The sequence below is a fragment of the Biomphalaria glabrata genome, chromosome 5, assembly GCF_947242115.1.
Source record: "Biomphalaria glabrata chromosome 5, xgBioGlab47.1, whole genome shotgun sequence".
NCBI lineage: Eukaryota > Metazoa > Mollusca > Gastropoda > Planorbidae > Biomphalaria > Biomphalaria glabrata.
This window is the reverse complement of record NC_074715.1, coordinates 41810386-41832656: the sequence shown is the minus strand read 5'-3', so window position 1 is coordinate 41832656 and position 22271 is coordinate 41810386. Positions and strand designations below refer to the sequence as shown.

The 22271-nt window shown below is 35.5% G+C and overlaps 2 protein-coding genes across 4 annotated transcripts in view; one reads left to right on the top strand and one right to left on the bottom strand.

The window, feature by feature from the left end:
- Positions 1-3698, bottom strand: part of LOC106063585 (QRFP-like peptide receptor) — a 40709-nt gene extending 37011 nt beyond the window's left edge. Inside the window, exon 1 of the mRNA XM_056028347.1 lies at positions 3367-3698. Within this exon, the coding sequence (XP_055884322.1) occupies positions 3367-3656 (290 nt within the window). The 5' untranslated portion in view covers positions 3657-3698. The remainder of the gene's footprint in view (positions 1-3366) is intronic.
- Positions 3699-9754: 6056 nt separating this feature from the next.
- LOC106063568 (calcyphosin-like protein) lies at positions 9755-21465 on the top strand. 3 transcript variants are annotated; one of them, XM_013221967.2, is made up of 6 exons: positions 9755-9909; positions 17589-17750; positions 18073-18250; positions 18716-18779; positions 20229-20374; positions 20657-21465. In XM_013221967.2, the coding sequence occupies exons 2-6, from the start codon at positions 17614-17616 to the stop codon at positions 20768-20770; spliced, it is 639 nt and encodes a 212-aa protein (XP_013077421.1). In that variant the 5' UTR covers positions 9755-9909; positions 17589-17613; the 3' UTR covers positions 20771-21465. The 3 variants fall into 3 exon arrangements, with proteins under 3 accessions (XP_013077421.1, XP_055886808.1, XP_055886809.1); XM_056030833.1 differs by lacking the exon at positions 9755-9909 and adding an exon at positions 11512-11666; XM_056030834.1 differs by lacking the exon at positions 9755-9909 and adding an exon at positions 11537-11670.
- The last annotated feature ends 806 nt before the right edge of the window (positions 21466-22271 follow it).

Here is a 22271-nt window from a genome sequence, read left to right as displayed (position 1 = left end):
ACAGCAACTCATTAGCTTATCCTTTTGTAATTTACAGCAACTCATTAGCTTATCCTTATGTAATTTACAGCAACTCATTAGCTTATCCTTTTGTAATTTACAGCAACTCATTAGCTTATCCCTATGTAATTTACAGTTTTCGATAGAGATACAGTAACTTATCCCTACGCGACTCACAGCTACTATTCCATTTAACAAGTACTACGACAATTTTTGGTTTGTTTTGCTTATTATTGCGTTTCAGGGACGTAGCTAGGAATTTTGAGACGCGGGGGGCTTGACCTCTTTGGGGGCCCCTGGATTTTGCGTAATATTTAATTTTTTTATGTAAAAAGACACTCATTTAGGGCCCCCCTCAAGTGTAAGCCCGGGGGTAGTTTCAAATTCTCTTTCTCCTCCCCCCACCCTAGCTACGCCACTGTTGCGTTTAATATTATTGTAATCTATCTATCTATTGTAATCTATCTAATTCTCTATAAGTGTACACTTTCCACTGCCAAGAGATCTGCAGACATACTCCGTCCTGGCCAGTTCCCTTCTATCCCTCCATCTATAGCTCGTTTACTGTCTACTGACTTCGTCGTTTAATGGACTCTCTTCTAAAGTACTCGAGTGTATTCGTTCAGTAGCGACCCATTTCTACTGACTCATTCACATCTTCTTTGTGCTGGGAAACTATTGCTTTCCTAAACGTCTTCTCAATAGGGTACCATTGATAATGTAATAATTGTATTAAATTCTCTTGTCGACATTAAGTTTTGACAATTTAAATGAGATGATTGAAATGTTCACGTGTTGTTCTTTAAATTGAAGGGTTGAATATTGAGCTCAGTCTATTTTATGTATATCAGTCAACTGTTTAGTTTGATTTTCAAAAATAGAAAGGATGAAAAGAATAGATCGTAATGGCGATGGACAAATAAATAAAATATATTAAAAAATATATCTTTCTATCATATATATCTGAAAATGTTCTGCCCTCCGATAGTTGATACCTTACGACTAGGCAAATTTATGATTTAAAAAAATGCACTACTTTGGCTGAAGTGAAAGCTAAAATAAGGTGTTTGGTTCCCCAGGGGACGAACTTCCCGAGGGCTAGGGTCAACTATGAAGACAAACTTGATATTAAAATGTACTCATAAAATGACTAATACGGAATAACAGAAGCAAAAAGTTTATGTTTTGATTAAATTTTATTCGCTTGCAAAATTAGATAAACTTCTTCACTGGGTATTCTACATTTTATAACGAAATCGAATAAACTTTATCCATCAATGTACTTGCGCGTTCTACAAGTTACTGAATACACACCAAGGAGAGTAGGGAATGGATCAGGTTTCTTTCATGATAGATGGTAGACATCTTAGAGTTCATTGGTCGATTCCAAAAAGTAAATCATTTTCCATTCCGTTGAAAACAACAACCTCCCACATTTCAAAATGTAAACATTACAGTGCAATTTTTTGTTCATGTTGTCTTAACTGGCCATGTTCTTTCAGTTCTCAATATTTAAATACGTCCATTTTTTTCTTTCTAGCGTTGATCAACAGTCTGCGACTCATTCATTACTAGCAATCGAAATGCAAAAAATATTTCACAAATGTTTTTCCAACAAGATCAAAAACAAAATGTTGCTATGACAACCAGCGTGTGAGAAATTACTTCATGTCCCTACATTTGTTCACACACATGTGTGTGTGTGTGTGTGTGTGTGTGTGTGTGTGCACTTTCTTGTCCAACAATTTCAAAATATAATTGACCTAACACTTATAACACTGACCTATCTAGAAAATAAAACGCTAGTCTATTTCTAAAAAAAAAAGATTTATTAACGATACCAATAATAGGCTAAAGAAAAAGTCGTCTGCCTAGTCATCAGGGAAAAAAACAACAACAATGACAACAAAATCGAATAGTATGGTGTGCTTTTAGTCAAGTAGGCCTAATAAGCGTGTCACAAACCTTCAAAACACTTTAAAACATTAATGGATAGCGGAATAAAAAATGGTAATAATGACAAAATACTGACATAGGAATTAAAAATGCAAAAAGTTGGAACCTTATAAAACACGCAGACTGAAAGAAATATAAAGCACTTTCATTAATTTCAAAGAAGAGAGATCAATACTTAATGTTTTACTTCAGATGTCATTGAAACAACAAATGAGTACCATAAAAAAACATAATATATCTGGTTAAAGACTTTGACATATGTATAGGTTTAATAGCATTGTATTTAAAAGTGAAACAATATGGCTAGTTGTGTGGTACTCGCTCGTCTCAATGGTACATTGTTTCAACCCTGCCTACTTCCGTCTCCCGCCATTTTGAGGCAGGTTTGAACTAAAATTTAATAATCGGAAACATGTAACAAAAAAAAAAATTAAAAAGTAAAAAAAAAATAATGTTGATAATTGCAAATGTGATAATCAATCAATGTGAGAAGTAGTTAATAGGATACACAGGTACAGATGTAGTAAAATGTATTATTCTGTAGAACTATGACTTGGTTTTAATCCGGATATTAAAAAGATCATTTAACCCCTTTAGGCCACTGTACTTCAACCAAAACAAAGTACCATTCTTTCTCTCTTAGATGTTAAAATGTTAGATGTTAAATTATTCACCATTAAAATATATTTAAAAATAACAAGGTTACAAAAACTGTTTGTGTGGAAACACAAACTCAAAATCGGCCCCCGAAGTGGTCCACCCAGGCAGGTATCAATATTTTCAGAAAGAATATCATAATGAAATTCTATCAAAGGCAAATGACAGAGAAGAATGGAGAAAGAAGGTTGACAGATCCTGTGTGGTGCCCCAAAGGTCCAGCAGACCAAGGGATAGGTGAGTGTGAAGTTAGATGTGAACCTGGCCTAACTGATGTCTTATAAGGAGTATTTAATTGATCCAATTGTTTTGTAAAGGGTCAGTCTCTTATTCAAAGACTCAAGAAAAAAACATATTTTCACCAAAAATCTAAAACCATTATGCATAAATGTGTAAAAGAAATGGTGTGTTGATATCCCTTACTAAAAAGCCTCCAGTGTTAGTTACTATTAATAGTGAATAGTTGTAAAAATGGTTTATTTTTATGAAAAAACTGCTTGCATAATTCTTTTAAAAAATTAGATTTTTCGCTTTCAGACAAATAAAAGGTAGCCGTTGCACCAGAACTTTGAATGATCTAAAATATCATGATGTCCGATTTTAATTTTCTCTTCTAGTTTCTGAGATCTAAACGGGATGGACGGACAGACAGGCCACACAAAACTAATAGCGTCTTTTCCCCTTTTAGGGTCCGCCAAAAAATATACTTTATCTAGAATTTTTAGATTCCTAATGTAATTAGTAATGTCTTACCTGGCAACCGATACAATAACCAGAATATTGCCGGTCAGTCCAAGCACCAAAGTCAGACCATATCCCAGGGCGTTAGGAACAAGGTCATCCAGGGGTAGGTGACCCGTGGAATCGTCATAATCGTAATCATAAATGTCTGCACCATCATTAGCTGAGGTCAGGTTGTCCTGCTGATTGAACAGCTCAACCAAATGTGAGAGGTTGGCATGTGAAGCCTGACTAAATGTGTCGTTAAGCATGGAGTCTGCTAAGTCCAGAGCTCTAGATGAGGAGTTGACGATGATTGGCATGACTCTTATTTTTCAATAACACTTTCCATTACGTTAATTCAAAAAAATATATCTTTGATTTTAGCAACAAACTTATAAATGAATGTAGACCTTTAAATCTGGGCTGTGAATATAATTTCCATACAATACTTTCCTTTAGCTAATAGATGAGTTTGTTTTTTGTTTTTTTTTAATTAATATTCACATTGAATAGAGTAAAAGAGTAAAACCATTGCTAAAATCACTAAACTTAGAGACACTCCACGACTGAAGACTAAACATAAAGTGGCAATAATAAACAAAACACTGAACCGTAACTTATAAATACTAAAACATGAACTTATACTTATAAGGAAAAAAAGACGCATTTCTTTTTTCATTTGCTAGGATAAATTCCTATTGGCTCTTTTATTCCTGTTACCATTATTTAAGGCCTGTCTTCTAGTTACCATTATATTATGTTACGAAATGCCTGTATCAACCAGGAAAACCAATGACTTAGTTAAAGTTTAAGTGTATAATTAACAATGCATGGATAATACGTAATTGTCATTTGTTTTTAGAACTTATAAGATCTAATTGATGAAAAAGAGAAGCTATAGTTATCTCTTCGTCTGATGTATTCATATAACTTGAGAGAAATGTTATAGATTAACATAAATATACTTCCAGTAATCCACAGTAACTTTAGTTTAGCAATTTCTGAGTGAATGTTTATTAATTGTATACTAAATTTCTTTTAAATACGCTTTTCTTGTTTTAAAACAAATAAGAGTAAATTGATCGCTATAAATGATTCTAATATTGTCATATTAATCAAAATAAAGCTGTATCTTATTTAAGCAACTCACAGTCTCCTTCTTGTCTTATCTTATAGATTAAAGACATTACTATACAAGTTTTAGTCTAAGTTTCTAATCATAGGCACGTCCGCAAAGCATTACAAAACACATCCGCAAATCTATTATTAGATTATATAGTCACTCAAGCACAACCTTGTTGAATTGTTATTACTGTTATATTTTTACATTGTTTCTATCCAATTGAATCAAGTACCAGCGAGAGAGATTCATCCGTTTAAAAGTTGGCATGCAGCTGGCCACACAAAAAAAGTACTAGTTTGACAACACTGCAAGCGAGCTGTGATCAAACAAATAAATCAGAGAAACATCTTCGCTTTTGCTATGAAGCAGGAGGAGACGTGGCGGCGAACTCTGTCACAGACTTGGTGTCAGCAGCAATAACTCAGACTTGGTGTCAGCAGCAAGAACTTTGTCACAGACATGGTGTCAGCAGCAATACTAGTTTTCTTTTTTTTTAAAACATAAAATGTCTAGATATAGATCTATTAATAAGTAACCACGGTCCACGACCTAGGAGCATATGCCACGGAATGAATGATCAAGGTCAAAGTTATAGTGGAATGGCTTACAATTTATAGTCTAATACGAATGTTGGTGCTCCGCCGTTTCTGTAAGTCCGAAGGAAAAAATTAAAAACCATATAATGTATCATTTATTGAAATATTCAGTGGTCTTATTTATTGTTCAGTATTACGTGACTCGCTGTAAGTAGCAAACACGTTTTAATGAAGTCAGAAATAATGAAGCTAGAATATTTAGCTTTAAACAGACTTGGTAGTGCACTCTAGTTTTAGGATGCCAAAGGCAATCCTTTCTGGTGACCGGAAAGGTGGTCGGCGTAACAGAGGTGCCGCCAAAAACGCTTTATAAGTGCCAGCTTGCTTTAACTGACATAGAAAAAAGCACCTGGCAGCAAGCGACTTCCTAACAAGACAGATGGAGATACACATTTGAGACCAAAAGAAAATCTACTGCCAAGAACAGACGTAGGGAAAGAGAACGCAAATCGACCACTTTAGACATGTCTGGTAAAATATGAAAAATGGTTGAAATCCTGGGATGACTCCAACACTGCCAGGGGAGTCTGGCAGCACATGCGTCGCCCAAATCGAGAGGACCCGTGGTGGAGGCTAAAAAGGTCGGAACAAACAACAATAGCGCAGTGGCGTACGGGACACTGCCCCATAGGTGCGTACTTCGCCCGGTTCCGGCCAAATTTTGATGCCCGTTGCCGACACTGCTGGGAATCAGAAGAGACGGTGGCGCACGTCTTGCAAGAGTGTCCGCAGCTCTGCGAGCTGCGGGAAGACGTATCCAGTGGAACACCTAGTTTGTATGGAAGCTATGAGGCACTACGCCAAACAGCAGAGTTCCTTACCAGGGCACTACGGGAGACCTAGGTCTCCCTGCCTTGTCACCAATTGGAGTTCATCTCAGGTAAAATATGTGGCTCACAGCTGGACAGCAAAGCAATGAGAAACATTTGGCTTTTACTTTGTTTTTGGACTAGAACAAAAGTTTTATACATGTACATTAGCTGTAATAGTCTTAGGTACTTTGATTTATTTCAAACTATTACCAAAACTAAAAATGAGATTGTCTGTGTGTATCTGGTGTACAGAATACTGAAGCTTAATTATGTTACTTGTTAGTACTGCAGAATCACATTTCTAAATGTTTCCCTTGAAACACAAAATTAATTGTAACACCAAATTTATTAGAACATTTAATTGACAACAAAAATCTTTCAACAGAGCGTTATGGCAGTTGTGTCTAGTTAGTTTAAAATCTCTCCTGATCTTTCTGTTTGCTTTTTTTTTTTACTTTTTTTTAGCCCCCCCTTTTCCCCGACACACACACACAGAGGCACATTTCTTTCTATTTTTAGAATCATTATAGTTTAAAACAACATAAATCTGATTTTGAGAATCATTATAAACAATGAGCAGATTACTGGGATTAACATTTACTGAAGATATCTGGTCACTATTTGAATGCAGGTTGTTAGTCTCATCACATGATAAACAGTGGGGGTGAGAAATGACGATATTCAGACGATTAAATTAGTGTGTGTTTGTCAATCACCTTCCAGCCCATTCGAAAATTATTGTAACAAAAGTTTACGTCATCGTATCATACCCCCCCCCCACACACACACATATACAGAAACAAACACAGACACACACTTCTCTCTGTAATCACCACCACACTGTAGGCAAACAAACAAACAGTTAATTTCTGTGAGCGACATCTAGTGTACGTTTAGAAATGTGATACTTTAAGTACCGGACCAAAATGGCGTCCTGGCTTTTAGCTTTGACAGTCTGGGCACTCTGGGACGAAATAAAAACGAAACTTTTTGGGGGGATAATGTCACTGAAGTTGGTTAACAGATTCCATGAGCGAATGTGGAAAAACAAAATAGGTTTCCTTATGTTTTAATCTGGGGAGAGAAAATAAGCAAATTATTGGTTTTGTAAAAAAAAGTGTTGATTTAACTAATAAGCTTCATTTTTGCAACAGTTTATTGAAATAAAGGAATATTACAGTTTAAATATAAACGAGATATTAATCAGCTGTAAGTGACATAATTCTCTTTAAGTTGTATTCAACAAATAGAAGAAAAATGCAAAGGAATAAAATTGATCCTCCTCTCTATTTCTGCAGTCAGCATTCAAGATTTGCAACCATATAAGATTGTGACCATGATCAGTCAACAAAATCAGTCTGATTTTAGTGTCGAGGGCTATACCTTTCTTATTCCAGTTTTTTTTTTTTTTTTTAGATTTTCAATTGCTGCTGTGGACTGTACAATTCTGGCCAGTAGTTCAGGTTTGATTCCTTCATCTGAAACGATAGCTTCGATGTATTTAAAACTACTGACATCTACTAGATTTTTTGCCTCCAATACTGATATCCCTTTTAAAGCCCTGTTGGCTATTGGTCATAATTTAGATTGTTGTTGTTTTTTTGGCTATTAGTGCTAAATACCGATGTATGCGAACGCGGCATGAAGCTCTTCAAAATTGATACCAACAGTTGGGAAAATGAGACTCTGAATAGATCCAGTTGGAGAGCAAGTTTAAAGGAATGGACCTTGACTGCAGATGGCGTACTCATCAGAAGTAGAAAGAAGGGGGGAAGCGCAACAGTATGATTACATATGCTCAACTATACCTGTGACCGCAGCTGTGTATCTAGGATAGGTCTCTAGCCACATGAGGAATCGCAAAGGGAAAATATCGTCTCTTAAATTGTAAAATGCCATAAAGTAGTAATAATTTAATTTTGTTTATTCATAGAAAAGGAAGATAAATATATATAATAGTTCTTTTTGATTTTTTTAATTTAAGCATTTTTATTTTTGCTTGGTACTAAAAAAGATAAAGAAAGTTGAACTCTTTAATGGCCGATTCATTGAGATAATATAATACCAAGAGAGTATATTTTAAAACTACGGATTGCTTATGGTTACAAGAGTGTAGACTCACTGTAGACAAGCACTTTGAGATTTCGTCATAAGAAAGAATTAACCGTAAGGGAGATAACAATAGATGGACTGTCGCATCTGTAATAATAGAGTTAAGGTAAGTGGCTTAAATTAACAAGGACATTTTTCTTTGCATTTTAAAACATATGTTTAGATTCTCATATTCTAAATAACATGAGTTCGTTGGCTGACTCAGTAAAACAAAATGTATTTTCTAAAAAGGGAAAAGGATTTATTTTGTATTTTCATTTTCTTCACTGATATCAATATTCCTTATTTGCATTGGAAGAAGTAAGCAATAAAATGTTACCGCTCTGAAAGGGAACTATGTCTCTTTTGTTTAAATAAAGAGCGAGTTCCATTGCACTAAAGAAGTTTCTAAAGGAGAACAATACCATCATGATACAGTCAATGCCCTGCGACAGCCTGAAATAATTATTCGAAATAATCTCCGCTCCTAGTTGGCATCAATGGATTTTTTTGTTTTCCCTTCGCAAATCAATGACTCGTTAGATTGCCTCTACGAATCAATAGGGAGACAAGACACATGTATAATTAAAACCAGTGTCCATCTTCTGGGCTACTCAGATCTTGACAATAATAGCATAACTATCGGATCGTGTTTTTAACATGATGTCAATCGTTCATCTTGGATTCTAGAAAATCGTTCTGCTATTTTCGTATTTGAGGTATAAATTGTCATACATTGTGTCATTGGCCTTTTTGTTTGGTTTTTTGTAAAGAATTGTGCGGACGCGGAACCCTATTGTTTCACGAGGCCTGAATAGGTGTTCCACCAACTACTGGAATAATCAACTAGTAGGCAACCACGTGAATTAAGAAGTGTTTCCTTAAGGAAAAAGGTTTTGGGAACCACTGGTCTATACAATGTAAGAATGTATTAAAATATCAATCAATTTAGACAATTTACACTAAAACGTTGTGTATTCGCCCTTGATTGAATCAAGCCAGTGAAAAAAAAAAGATTGATCTGGTCCAAAAAAAAAAAAAAAAGTAAAGAGCATTGCCACACCTTTATGTACCATTCAATGTAGATTCTGTAATTAAGCAGAAATAAAGTTTTTCTAACAAAAACAAAATCATCCATTAGTCCTTAAAATGATGGTACTGTTGTAGGTTTGTACAAACAAAATCGTACCAGTGTTTGTTAATAGAACGAGCGAGAAAAAGAAAGAGAGAGAGAGGGAGAGAGAGAAAGAAGGTGAGAGAGATAGAGAGAAGGAGAGAGAGAGAAGGAGAGAGAGAGAAGGGGAGAGAGAGAGAGAAGGTGAGAGAGAGGAGAGAGAGAGAAGGGGAGAGAGAGAGAGAAGGTGGGAGAGAGAGAGATAGAGAAGGAGAGAGAGAGAAGGAGAGAGAGAGAAGGTGAGAGAGAGAGAAGGAGAGAGAGAGAAGGTGAGAGAGAGTGGGGAGAGAGAGAGAAGGTGTGAGAGAGAGAGAAGGTGAGAGAGAGTGGGGAGAGAGAGAGAAAGAGAGAGAGAGAAGGTGTGAGAGAGAGAGAAGGTGAGAGAGAGAAGGAGAGAGAGAGGTGAAAGAGAGAAGGTGAGAGAGATAGAGAGAGAATGAAAGAGAAGGGGAGAGAGAAAGAGAGAGAGAGAGTGAGAGAGAGGGTGAGAGAGAGGGTGAGATAACATTGTACGAGAAAAATCGAACCGATTTTTAATGTTTCCATAGCAACGGACAGCTTGTTATGGCGTCTAGCAAGCAATGAAGCATACACAGACACAGCATCACCTGTGACACGTTTTACTTTTCCATCTTCCGCTCGATGATTGTATTTGCTAGCGTGAAGGCGGCAATCTGTTACGACATTCCTGCATTGAGGTGTACTTCTAGTGGGCTGTCCTTCTTAGGAGAACACATTGGATTCATGTGACACTGAATTTAGTGTCAGCATTGTAAGGTTTGTAAGCTCTTGTAAATTGCCATACATCACAGGTTTGCATCATTTTATGCAGTAAAGGTATCAACTATTAAGCTAGTTAAGTTTCTTTCGAATTTGTGACTACAATTGAGACTTTCTGTTATCGTGTAGTTCAGGTCAACTTCAGGTAGTCTACTTACGTTCAAAACGTGTTGATCCTCTCGGTTAGTATTGTGAGTAGATATTGCACCAGCTATTTCAACTCCGTGTCTTCCCAGACCCCTCAAAGCACAAGCATTGCCATTTAATTTCATTCACATTTTATTTATGATGTTCTAGGACTAAATGCATGACGCGTAGGACGTAATCATCTTCTTTTTTGAAGTAACGTCTGTATTACATAAGATAAGATATACCCATCAGTGCTTTTCCACTTTTCTGGGCGTGTCGTCTCAGCCAGCGCCACTTTACATGCGCATGCGCACAAGAACTCAGTTTCTCCTCTTTTTTCTTTTCTTTTTATAAAACACAGACCCAGCAAGTAAAAACACACTCCTAGTTTAAATACGGCTACACAAACACATAATCAAAAACTATGTCTCGTCATTGGTTCATAGATGTAAAACTTTTCAAATATGAACTTCAGTAGCGATTCGGTGTCGGGCATTTAACTTTCTCAATGCTCTACAACCCTGTCCTCTGGACCACTTCAGAAGGAGACAGGAAGAAAGAAGGGTGAAGGTTAACTTGATCGCTTTTTAAATGTATTTCTTTTTAAAGTTGTACGACTTCAATTCAAACTCGAGGGCTCAAGACTCCTCAAGCCAACACATTAACCATTGTGACAACGAAGTGCTTATGAAAATAGAAGGTTTCATAGCTATCTATTGTTAGTTTTAAACTTTTATGCGACGATGTAATTCTATACACAATGTATAAAGGGGACAATTTCAACTTAAAACGCTACATCTACTAAGTACAATTTCTTTCCCTTTTTGATACCAAACAAAATAATTAACCATCAATTATTAATTAACTAACTGATTATTTTTTAAATTGATTCTTGTTTTGTCTGCTACAAGAAAAAATTGTGCAAAATTTTAACTTGCTCCAAGATAGGGCATCTGAGAAATAAATCATCTCCAAAGTCCAATCTAGATCTAATATATACAAGTCTATGTCCTGAACATTTATTTATTAAACCCTTTAATGAACAGGGTCAACATGCGGAAATACCCGAAGTCGTAGTCTGTTCAAGATAAAGATGTTCTAGTCCTGTAGCCAAAGTTGAACTAATTTTCTTTTATACTTAAAAAAAATTATAATTGTCAAATTACAGTTTTCTCAGTGTGGCCAACGAGCTAGTAATTCTTTCCCAAACGATATTCATCAGCTGCCTAATTTCTATGAAAATCGTTAGAGCCGTTTTCGAGATCCGTGTCCACCCAGATTTTGCCCATGAATGTACGATCTGAATAGATGTATTGTACAATTAATAACTGCATGCTTTGTTTTCAATGCTTGTATCAGCATCTACAGTTTTAAAATGTGAATCTAAATAGAAGTGAATGCGCTAGCACTAACAGCTCAAACAAACTTTCAACGATACATATTGTGTTCTTGTACCGCTACAAAATAAGGGGAGTAACAAGTCTAAGCACGTCGCCTAGGTAGCACAGTCAACAGTGGGGAAATTAAAAATGTCAACCACTTCTCCTGTTATGTGCTGCGTCAATAAGCCTGTGCTGGGCTAGGCCTAAAAACACCTCTGGAATAACATTTTCTTTGTATGGGAAGTAAGTAAGTGCTTAGCACAGTTTTTCAAATAAACTGAATTGTATTTAGATCTATTACAAACAGAACGGATTGATAGTGTTTGTCGTAATTAGCGCGAGGAGAAGAATACGTCTAAATTTAGAACAACGCAATTATTATTAGTATTATGAATGAAGCGAACACACATACTGGATAAGGTGAAGTTTTGCTTCGTCTACGCCACAGCTGTGCTACTAGAATCTAAACTATAATTCTGATATTGATTTTTCAATGAAACATACAGCAGAATACGTTCAGAATAGAATGTAAAAAAAATCTACTGTCTTTTTTTTTTTTTAATTGCACTCTCTAACTGAGCCTTGTATTTATCCTATCAATAGTAACATAAATACACCGATCTTAATTTAACTTCTTTTCATTCACTAACAACAAAAATATAATAGTCACAGACTCACAGTGCTATGGCGTAGATTTACGGGGGTTAAATCTGTAGATGTTTCTCTTCTCACTATGATATTGGGCTAATATTCTATACAGACTTTCAATAATGTTTTTTTCTTTTAGAATGATATAAGATTTTGTTTTCTTTGTTATTAGAACCACCCACCTATTCCCCATTATTCCCTGTTGTGAAAGTAAAGTCCAAACAATATAAAAGCCATAAATGTGGCTCTATGTAACTATCTTGATGTTGTTATTTTGTATACACTGTGGACCCACTGCATTTCCTATATCTTATCATTTACTTAAAACTAAGAATGTCGTGCACACACAATGATATCCGAATGTCGTGCACACACAATGATATCCGAATGTCGTGCACACACAATGATATCCGAATGTCGTGCACACACAATGATATCCGAATGTCGTGCACACACAATGATATCCGAATGTCGTGCACACACAATGATATCCGAATGTCGTGCACACACAATGATATCCGAATGTCGTGCACACACAATGATATCCGAATGTCGTGCACACACAATGATATCCGAATGTCGTGCACACACAATGATATCCGAATGTCGTGCACACACAATGATATCCGAATGTCGTGCACACACAATGATATCCGAATGTTGTGCACACACAATGATATCCGAATGTTGTGCACACACAATGATATCCGAATGTCGTGCACATAAAGAGATTTCAATGTCGTGCACGCACTATGTGTCTATCGAGACCAAGTTGCCTACATTATATGGTCATGCTATGTGTCTCGATAGTTTATGGTCCTGCGTTATGTGTCTCGATAGTTTATGGTCCTGCGTTATGTGTCTCGATAGTTTATGGTCCTGCGTTATGCGCGCTGGACTGTCGTTCGGTCGTCTTGATAGTTCCGGGTTCATACCCTGCCTACTGCCACCCCCCCAACGGGAGGTTTGGATTAGGCAGTAGATTATTCTCAACTCTGAAAGAACATCCGAGACATAGAAAAAATGTAAACATTTTACAAAAATAAGCTAGTAAACAAGTCAATGTTTGTAACACTACTTCACGTTGAAGTCTCGACTGAGATTTTTAAACTACAGATTCTTCCCTGACTTAAGCTTGGACTAATAAATGTGCTTTGATCGTCATCTTAACTACATCCTACCTCCGGAAACCTTTGGCACAAAATGAGTTTATTCTTCTCTCTTGAAAGAGAGTTGTTACTGTCAACGCTACCTAACAGATCCTATAATATACAACTTTTTAATATAGGGCTTACTTATTAACCCGAAGGAAATAACAAAGTTTGGTACAACGTTGTAAATGAAATTAATATTCATGCAAGAGTTGTAATTAAACAACATACACACACACACACACACTTATATATATATATATATACATATAAACGCCCCTTATGAAAACCTCTCATGTTCTCTGTCTACTCTGAGAAAAAGAGAAAATCGAGCGGATACTATCTTCATGATTCGAAATGTTAACTCAGCATAATAGGGTATTTGTATTTATTATCCCGTTTTGTGAAATACCTACTTTCGCTGTTTTGCTTCCTTTGAGCTAAATGCCATTCAGAAACCAAATTCTATAGGCTACATTTTATTCTTTGGAGCCATTAAGTTTTCGTCTGCATAGTACCATTCGTTCTATGGAACCAGTTTAATTTGTTCATAGATTCTATTATTTCAATATTTTAATAGTTTAATCATTAAATGTTATCCACAAATTTAAAATCAGTTGTATTTGTATTTTTGTTAGGGCTAAAGCCACTTACCCAGACTACCTTGCTGAATTGAGAGGAAAACCTGATGCCTCTCTATCACTATCTCCAGAAAAAAACTTTTTCCGTTTTACAAAAAATGTAAAATTATCTACAAAAAAAAAAAAAAAGACAATGTTTAGCTGGATGCGAGCGGTAAATGTTTGAGAAACGCTGCTCATTTGCCTCGGGTGAAGTCCAATGATTCTCACACTTCAAATACGGCATTACGGCCAGTTCGACCTTTTCTTAATTTAATTTTGCGACGTGCAATCATTTTTACTAGGAGAAATAGTACAGGCTAGACTTGAGGTGAATACGTTTCTAAAGTTCAGAAATGTTGAAAAGCGCTTGACTTTACTGTCGCTACAAGCGCTGCGCTCTTCCAGACCAATTGCTGACTAAGGGGCGGCAAATGTACATTTTCTGGTCTGGATGGTAGTCAAAGTTTGAATAACACAGCATAATGTTATAACGTATCCCTCTTAAAGCCAACGGAAACCTGTTCATGTTCAACAGATGTTAAGTCTATTTCTAGTTTTAATGAAGCTTTCATTGTAAAATGTACAATAAATATGGAATAGATGACACAAACAGTGAGATTTCATATTAGAACCGACACGTATTGTGTACCAAATAATGAAAGAACAAATTCACGAGATTGTTTGGGTGGAAATGCTGGTAGAACGTTGATTCCTGGGAGGGGGGTGACACCCTGAGGTAACCGCATAGGGTGTCACACACCCTAGTGACACCACTGGTCAGTGCACAAAACATTGAATTTCTATTGTAACATACGTAATCTTCTTTTTATATAATAAATAATGCATGCGTAGCCTGCGCAAAGTATTTTTAAAGTGATAATTGGCTCGCGCAGACCAATACCACTCTTTTAAACCAAATGCAGTAGCACAGTAGCATATGATTAGCTTTATAACGAGTGAGTACTATAGCGAATGAAAGCAAGAAGAATGAAGAGATGTGAATGGCATAATTATTATTATCGATTACTTTCTCTATGCAGCCGCCCCCCCCCCCTTACACAAGAGCCAGATTTAATGGAGACCAGAAAGGGCTACAGCCCCGGGATAACCACAAGTAAGGGACCTCCACAAAAGATATACAAATATATCCGAATTTCGACGGGTCAGAAACTTTAGTTGTTTTTTTTTTTTTGTTTTTTTTTTTTAAGAATCGAGATTAAGAAGTGTACGCTTGTAGCATGCTCTGAATAAGTAAATACAGCTCCGGAGTTACGACAGTGTGTCTACCAAGGACTTTTCCCTCCACAAACTCATAAATATACACTTTTTAAACTAAAATATACATATAAATTTGTTTTAAAAAAAGGAAAGTGAGATTAAATTTACAAGAACTCTATTTATTTCTTCTTAAATATAGAAGTTAAATATATATCCTGCTTTTAGATAAAAGTTTTTTCATTCATAAGTTGTTGTTTTTTTTAAAGCTTTCGAAAAATTGTAACGGCCTCCCTAAAAATACTGCCCGGGGCCTCCACATTTTTTGGGACAGCCTACAACCTCTGTTGATGAGTTGTTGAAGCTAAATAGTTTTTGTCCTCCTTGTTCTGTTTCAAGAGAACAAGTAAAATGGTAACAGAAAACGATTAAAATATTTAAACTTATCATTGATTCAATATACCAAAGAACAAAAGCTTTTTAACTGCATGAAATAAAGCTATTTGAGTGTATCTACTCATTACAACTAATTATGCGCATTATACATTATAGGCTAAGTAGTAAGGTAAAGTTCGCCCGTTCAGACTTTGCGATCTATAGGGTAGATAATGTTAAGGTTATCCGTTTCTGTGGCCCACGGTTAACGAGGGTGTCATGTGGCCAACCGCCTTTACCTTTCCCCAACTAATGTCAGGTGTCCGTTAGAGCTGGGTGAACTCAGAGGCGCCCAAATATCACGGGATTCGAACCCGGGACCCAGGAACCAAGCTCTTTAGAAACAGGCGACCTGAACATCATCTGCCCCATAGATCGCAAGGTCTGAAAGGGAAACTTTATTTTATAAGTAGGCCTATTCTATATTTTCGTTTTTGTTACAAAACTATAATGATAGTTTGGCTCTCGCAAAATCTAAGGGATCTTTATTTTGGCTTGTATAAAAATCTATGTGATCTTTATTTTGGCTTGTATAAAAATCTATGTGATCTTTATTTTGGCTTGTATAAAAATCTATGTGATCTTTATTTTGGCTTGTATAAAAATCTATGTGATCTTAATTGGGGCTAGTATAATTAGTGCATATAACACGACCAGTGTGTAAATAATACATGTATTCGTAAACCAAATTGATTCTATACATGCTACCGACGTGTTAAATCCCGTTGTCGGCCGGCGTCATTTAATCATTCAGTTATTCTCTAGTTGAAATCGATTCGTTTGTTGTTCTCTGTTGTGTTGTTATCTGTTGTGTTGTTGTTATCTGTTGTGTTGTTATCTGTTGTTTTTTTTTAAATATTGATATCATTATTAAGTTCCCATTTAGAAATACAAATATTTATTCGTTTTGCATCCTTCTTTAAATCAATCAATCATCTGACTGCTTTATTTTTCCCACTAGCCGTGCAGAAAAAAAAAATTAAATTACACTTTATGTTTAAATAGTATAGTAAATAAATTGGTTTATTCAAATTGTTCGGACTTATATAATATTAAAATAGAAAGCCATTCTTTTTCTTGCAGTTTCTTTTCTTATGAAAAAAAGAAATGGCCACTTAAGCGATCGAAACCACTATATTCGTATGATTAGCACGAAGCTCTATCCTAATGTAAAACGTACAACAAATAATAAATGAAGTGATCTATCTGAAAATTTAAAAATGTGTTTTCATGCAGCAAAAGTGAAATGTCAGCTCGATAATGAAATGTCCAAATAATTGACTCTTTGTGTATGTGTGTTTCTAATTTATACTATCACGAAAAGGGCAACAACAAAAGTGAATGAAAATCCGCTACCGGGGATAGACGCAAACGGCGAAAAGAAAATCTTAATCGACCACCGGCGGACAATGGTTATGCTTGCCCTGTATGAATAAAAATATGTAGGTCACAGCTGGGGCTGCGTATCCACGGTAAATAACTGCATTCCTCATTAATTTTCAGACAAGCCTTATTATTATGACGAAAATGTGAGTTTATAGTAGGAAATGGAAGACAAAAAAAAAAAACAACACATTATAATATCGAAGCTATCATAAAACATTCAGTGAAAAGGGGTTATCTGGACCTGGTTAGTTATAACTTATAACCAGCAAGAGAACAGGACTTATTTCACTAAATCTTTTTACTTATGGCATCCACATTTTGAAATTGAAATAGTTTATATAAAAGATGTATTCTATTGACTTATAAGTGGTTATTATGCTTACGTTTGAAAAGAAATATCACGAGACCTATACTTACTAGCCTATGTGATTATCAAGTAGTCTACATCAACGGAGACAATTTCTGTTGTCAGAATAGGCTGGCACTAAAAATCGTTTCTGTCAATTAGATAAGATTAGATTGTTTTAGCATCCATCCAAGAATACAGGACTTAGTATAGAATTTAAAACAAAAAAACAATCGGCATTAAGCCAGAGAGGGTTAAAGTTGATGACCTTTTCAAATTAGCTTCACGGTACTAAACATTGGAATAGACGACAATGGAGAATTTGTTTTTTTCATTTGAGCCTAACGTTTCTTTCTTTCAGATTATAATTAGCCACACGTTTAACAATGGCAGACATGGGCAAACTTAACGAGGAGCTTAAGGCCAAGGCCAGAGTGACCAGAGCTCATGCCAAAGATCCACTGGAACTTGTCCAAGCCCAGTTTCTTGCCAGAGGGGCCAGTGGCATTAAAGGCGCTCAGATGTTGGTCTTCTTTCAATATATTTAAATAGTGATATTAAGATGTTTTAGGTTTACTATGAATTAGGACTACACATTTAGGCCTTCATAAATTATTGTGATGAAGTTTTGTAGGCCTACATTGGTTTTAATATTTAAGTCTCTTCAATATTACCTTTTTGTTTTGAAAAACAAAATTGACTTCTTAGCAGCTGCACTAATTTACAAAATAAATATTCTCAAGTTTTGTTATTCGTGATCTAGTTTGAATTCTTACAAGTATGCATTCTATCAGATCATGTGACTTCAGATCATGTGATATCTTGTAACATCTTACAATTAACAGGCGATTTCGTATCATGGACGACGACAGCAATAGGAAATTGTCTTTTGAAGAGTTTTCTAAAGGCATGCGTGAAGTAGGCGTCCTACTCAACAAGGAACAGGAAATTGAACTTTTTCGAACATTTGACCGAGACGGAGAAGGAACCATCAATTTTGAAGAGTTTCTCCGAGCTGTTCAGGTAGAAGTTTACTAAGTTAGTCTTGACAAGGAATTATACGAAACTTATACTCTATCACCCTCTGTTTGACCGTTGGGACATCACACATGATCTGTCGACCGTCTCTTTCCATTCCTGTCTCTTTCTCTTTGACAGGCCCGTCCGTTCATTAATGCTGTCCTTTCATCGCTTCTTTTGTTGGTACTGTTCCCTCGGAAAGAAAACTACGGATATAACCTTACAGTCCTACTTGAGTTCAAAAAGTCATTAATACGGATCAGAAATAAAAATGTGCTATCTTTAAATGTAGTACAGATTTTAATTAAAGTAGACATCTAGACGTAAAGAAAATAGATTTAGCTGTTTTGTTCTAATAAAAAAAAACACCATACAACTTTATAGAATTAAAAACTGTTAGTTTAAACTAAACTATAGAATTAAAAATGATTTAGATGTTAATGTTTTCTCTCTCTGTATTGTTTCAAGCCAAAGATGAATGACAGAAGAAAGAGATTAGTAGAAGCGGCCTTTGTAAAGATGGATAAAACTGGTAGGTAAATGGAAGGAATATACCACGTGGCTTGTAGTCTCAGTTAAAAAAAATATATAAGGAACTGGCAGCGTCATAAATTGATCCGATTCACAGTAATAATATGTGCTATCGCTATGTACATTACATTGTCCCGATCTAGCGTTGTCTAACCCTTATCAACGTATTTCCTTTGGTAAACACTGACCTAAATTAGGTTATTACATACAGAATGTGCCAGAAAAAAAACGAACAAAACTGAAGAAATTATCATGATACGTCCCCTAAAGGTTGTGCTACGTATTGTAGAATCTATCATTCGTTCCTCTGTTGTCTTTTAAACTAGTGGTTTAGAAAACTGTACTGTGGTCAGCACAAGGACATTGGAGTGCTCAGCACAAGGACATTGGAGTGAAGTCAAAGTAGTTGGTATGGAACGAGGCTTTGCTGTCTTTGTGTACATACTATGTTGGCACATTAGCAGTGAGGACGGGGCTCTTACAATCCAATGTTTTCAGCCCATCCCCACCCCGGATTTCCAAGAGAGCTCTTATGTTACACTGGTGTTGTATGACAAGTTTGTGGCGATTCTAGATTTTCTAGAATGATTTCTAGCGACACACACTGCGTAATGCGGATCTATTTGGTTGAAGTGGAAGGGAATTAGACAATTAATATGACACAATATAAAATAAATTACTTTGACAAATTTCTCTCTCTTCCTCTGCCCTTCTCTCTCTCTCTCTCTCTCTCTGTTGTATGCATGTGTTTGTGTGAACAGTGTAGAGGTAAAATGCATGTAACTGAAAGCAGATCACGTGACTAATTATCTGTTATTTATCAATTGTATATTATATATATTTTTATTTACTTATTAATTTATAATTCGTATATATAAAGAAATGTGTAGGACGTAATTATCCTTCTTTTAAAGATAAGATAAAAGTAAAAAAGTATAGTTTCCCTTTCAGACCTTGCGGTATATTTTCCATTCCATTCAAACGGATCCGCAGATGATCATCTGATGCTGTGGTCCACGGTTAACGACGGTTTGGCTAGTAAAACTACCAGCCACCTTTACTTTCCCCAACTAGTGTCAAGTACCCATTAGGACCCAGAGGCGCTCTAAAGATCCCGAAATTAAAAATACCAGTCTTCATCACGATTCGAACCCGGGACCTGCGGTTCAGAAGCCAAGCTCTTACCACTCAGCCACCGCGCCTCCGTTTAGAGCTAGAAAGTGTGCGAACAATCAAGGTCGAGAAAAGAAAACTTTTGTCTTAAATCCCCTGAGCTCAGAAGTGACCAGGGAGGCTATAGAATGACTTCATACGGGACGCTTGCCAGATTGGCTTTCTTAGGTGATAATGTCACAAATAATTTCGTTTGTTGTCTATATACATGACATGAATTGACATGTACTTTTCTAAAATGTAAGTACTAACATGTTTGTCCACAAATATGTCACAGGAGATGGCGTAGTGACTGTGAAGGATATTGCGAAAGCGTACAATGCATCCAAACATCCAAAATATATCAGTGGTGAATGGACAGAAACCAAAGTGTATCAAGAATTTCTCAAGACATTTGAAGCAGAAGGCCATGTAGATGGAATAGTAAGTACTTTCACCTGGACACTTCAACTGTACTAGTTGTAAGGCATCTCTATATTAATGTTACTTCATTAGTTTTAAGTTACAATACAAAATACCATTGAGTGTAACATCAATGAGCAACTTTGTTCTATAAAACAAAACACACAAACACAAAATAATAACAATCAAACAAAAAGGCATCATTTTATTTAGTTTCAATTATGAATACTCGTCCTTGATGTGGGCATTAGGCCTACACTATTCTAAGTACATGTTATATTCTTTTTTTTTTTTAACTTTTAGGTAACATTGGAAGAGTTTTTATCCTACTACTCCGCCATTAGCTGTAGCATAGACAGTGACGCCTATTTCGATCTGATGATGAGAAACAGCTGGGGAAACGACCTGACAGTTTAATCTAGTGACACATAATAAGTTATCTATTTGTAAGACATTTAGTCACCTATGGGCTCTGTACAAATACAAACTATACATCGCAACTGTGAGCTATTTGTTGGCGAGTTTTAGGAATTGCAAGTGTGAGCATTGAACCAATTCATTAAAGGATGAATGTTGTTTATCTGTGCATGTTTCAGGTTATTATTGTGGCTTGTTTGTACATAATTAATAAAGATTTTTTTCATTATAAAATATTATCAAAGCTGGCTGTACTGTAGTAAAATATTTTTTAATAACTGAAAGGTGTTTTGTAATCACACTTCTTTTCAACATTTAGTTGATAATTTAATTTAATCTAATTTTTTATTTTGATAAGCAAACACTATTGCGGCACACTGTAGCGTACTCTCGACGTTTGATTGAGTTTTAAAGATAATAAATTTGAAAACAATAAACATTTCAGAATTTCAAAATTTCTCTTCACTATTCAATCTTCTTTGTTCTTCTCCTTTTCTCTCTCACTCTCTCTCTCTTTCTTTCTCTCTCTCTCTCCTTCTTTCTCTCCTTCTCTCTCTTGTTTGCATTTGTTTTGTGTAAAATGTAGTGCATAGTTATAAAACAGATCACGTGACTAGTTATCTGTTATTTATTAACTGAAAATTTGGTAACTATTTATTTCTTTGTCAATAAAGTTGTTTCAACAGACATATAAATCAAGCCTACTTTTAATATATAATGGAATAGTTAGTTGTATTTGTAATAACCGAAAGAGGTGGGTTGAGCATTGTCTGTTTTAATATGTTATTTTACCTTCCAAACCAAAGTCTACTCTGAAATACAAGATTTATTTCCCTTTTAAAAAAGAATTAGAATCATATTTTACAGTTTCGTAGTAAATATTACATTACATAGCTGGTTTTGGTTACACTGGCTTGTTGAATACATTTGGCGTGTTACAGTGTTAGGATTGTTGAATACCATGACATTTAAAATACATTGTCATGGCGATTAGAGTTCGTTGATGTGTTATCATTTTTTAAATTCCCACGTTCTCGCTCTCGTGTCTGTCATTAAAAGAATATTTAATATATAGGCCTACAATAAAAACTATTGAAAACATTTTTTTTAACCATAGGTAATATTATATATACAGAACTTTGATCAAGTATATAGATTTTCTGTCTTCATTCACTCTAGATTGTATGTGTAGGTTAGGTAAACATTTGTTTTTCTTTGGTTAAGCTGACAATTTTCAATTCTTTAGTTTACTTGCTATAATCATGAATCCTACTATAATAATAACAATGGCTATAAGTGCAATAAATTATACATGTAACATTAAACACGTGGTTGTGCATACTCCAATGTTGGCGTATGTATTAATTTGGTCACACAAGAATAAAAGCATTAAATCCTTCGTTACAGCAACAAAAACTCTTCACCAGCATCTACAAACTTTCAATGACTGTAGCCTTAAGGAACTTTACGAAATAGTAATTTAATCATACGTAGTTAGAAT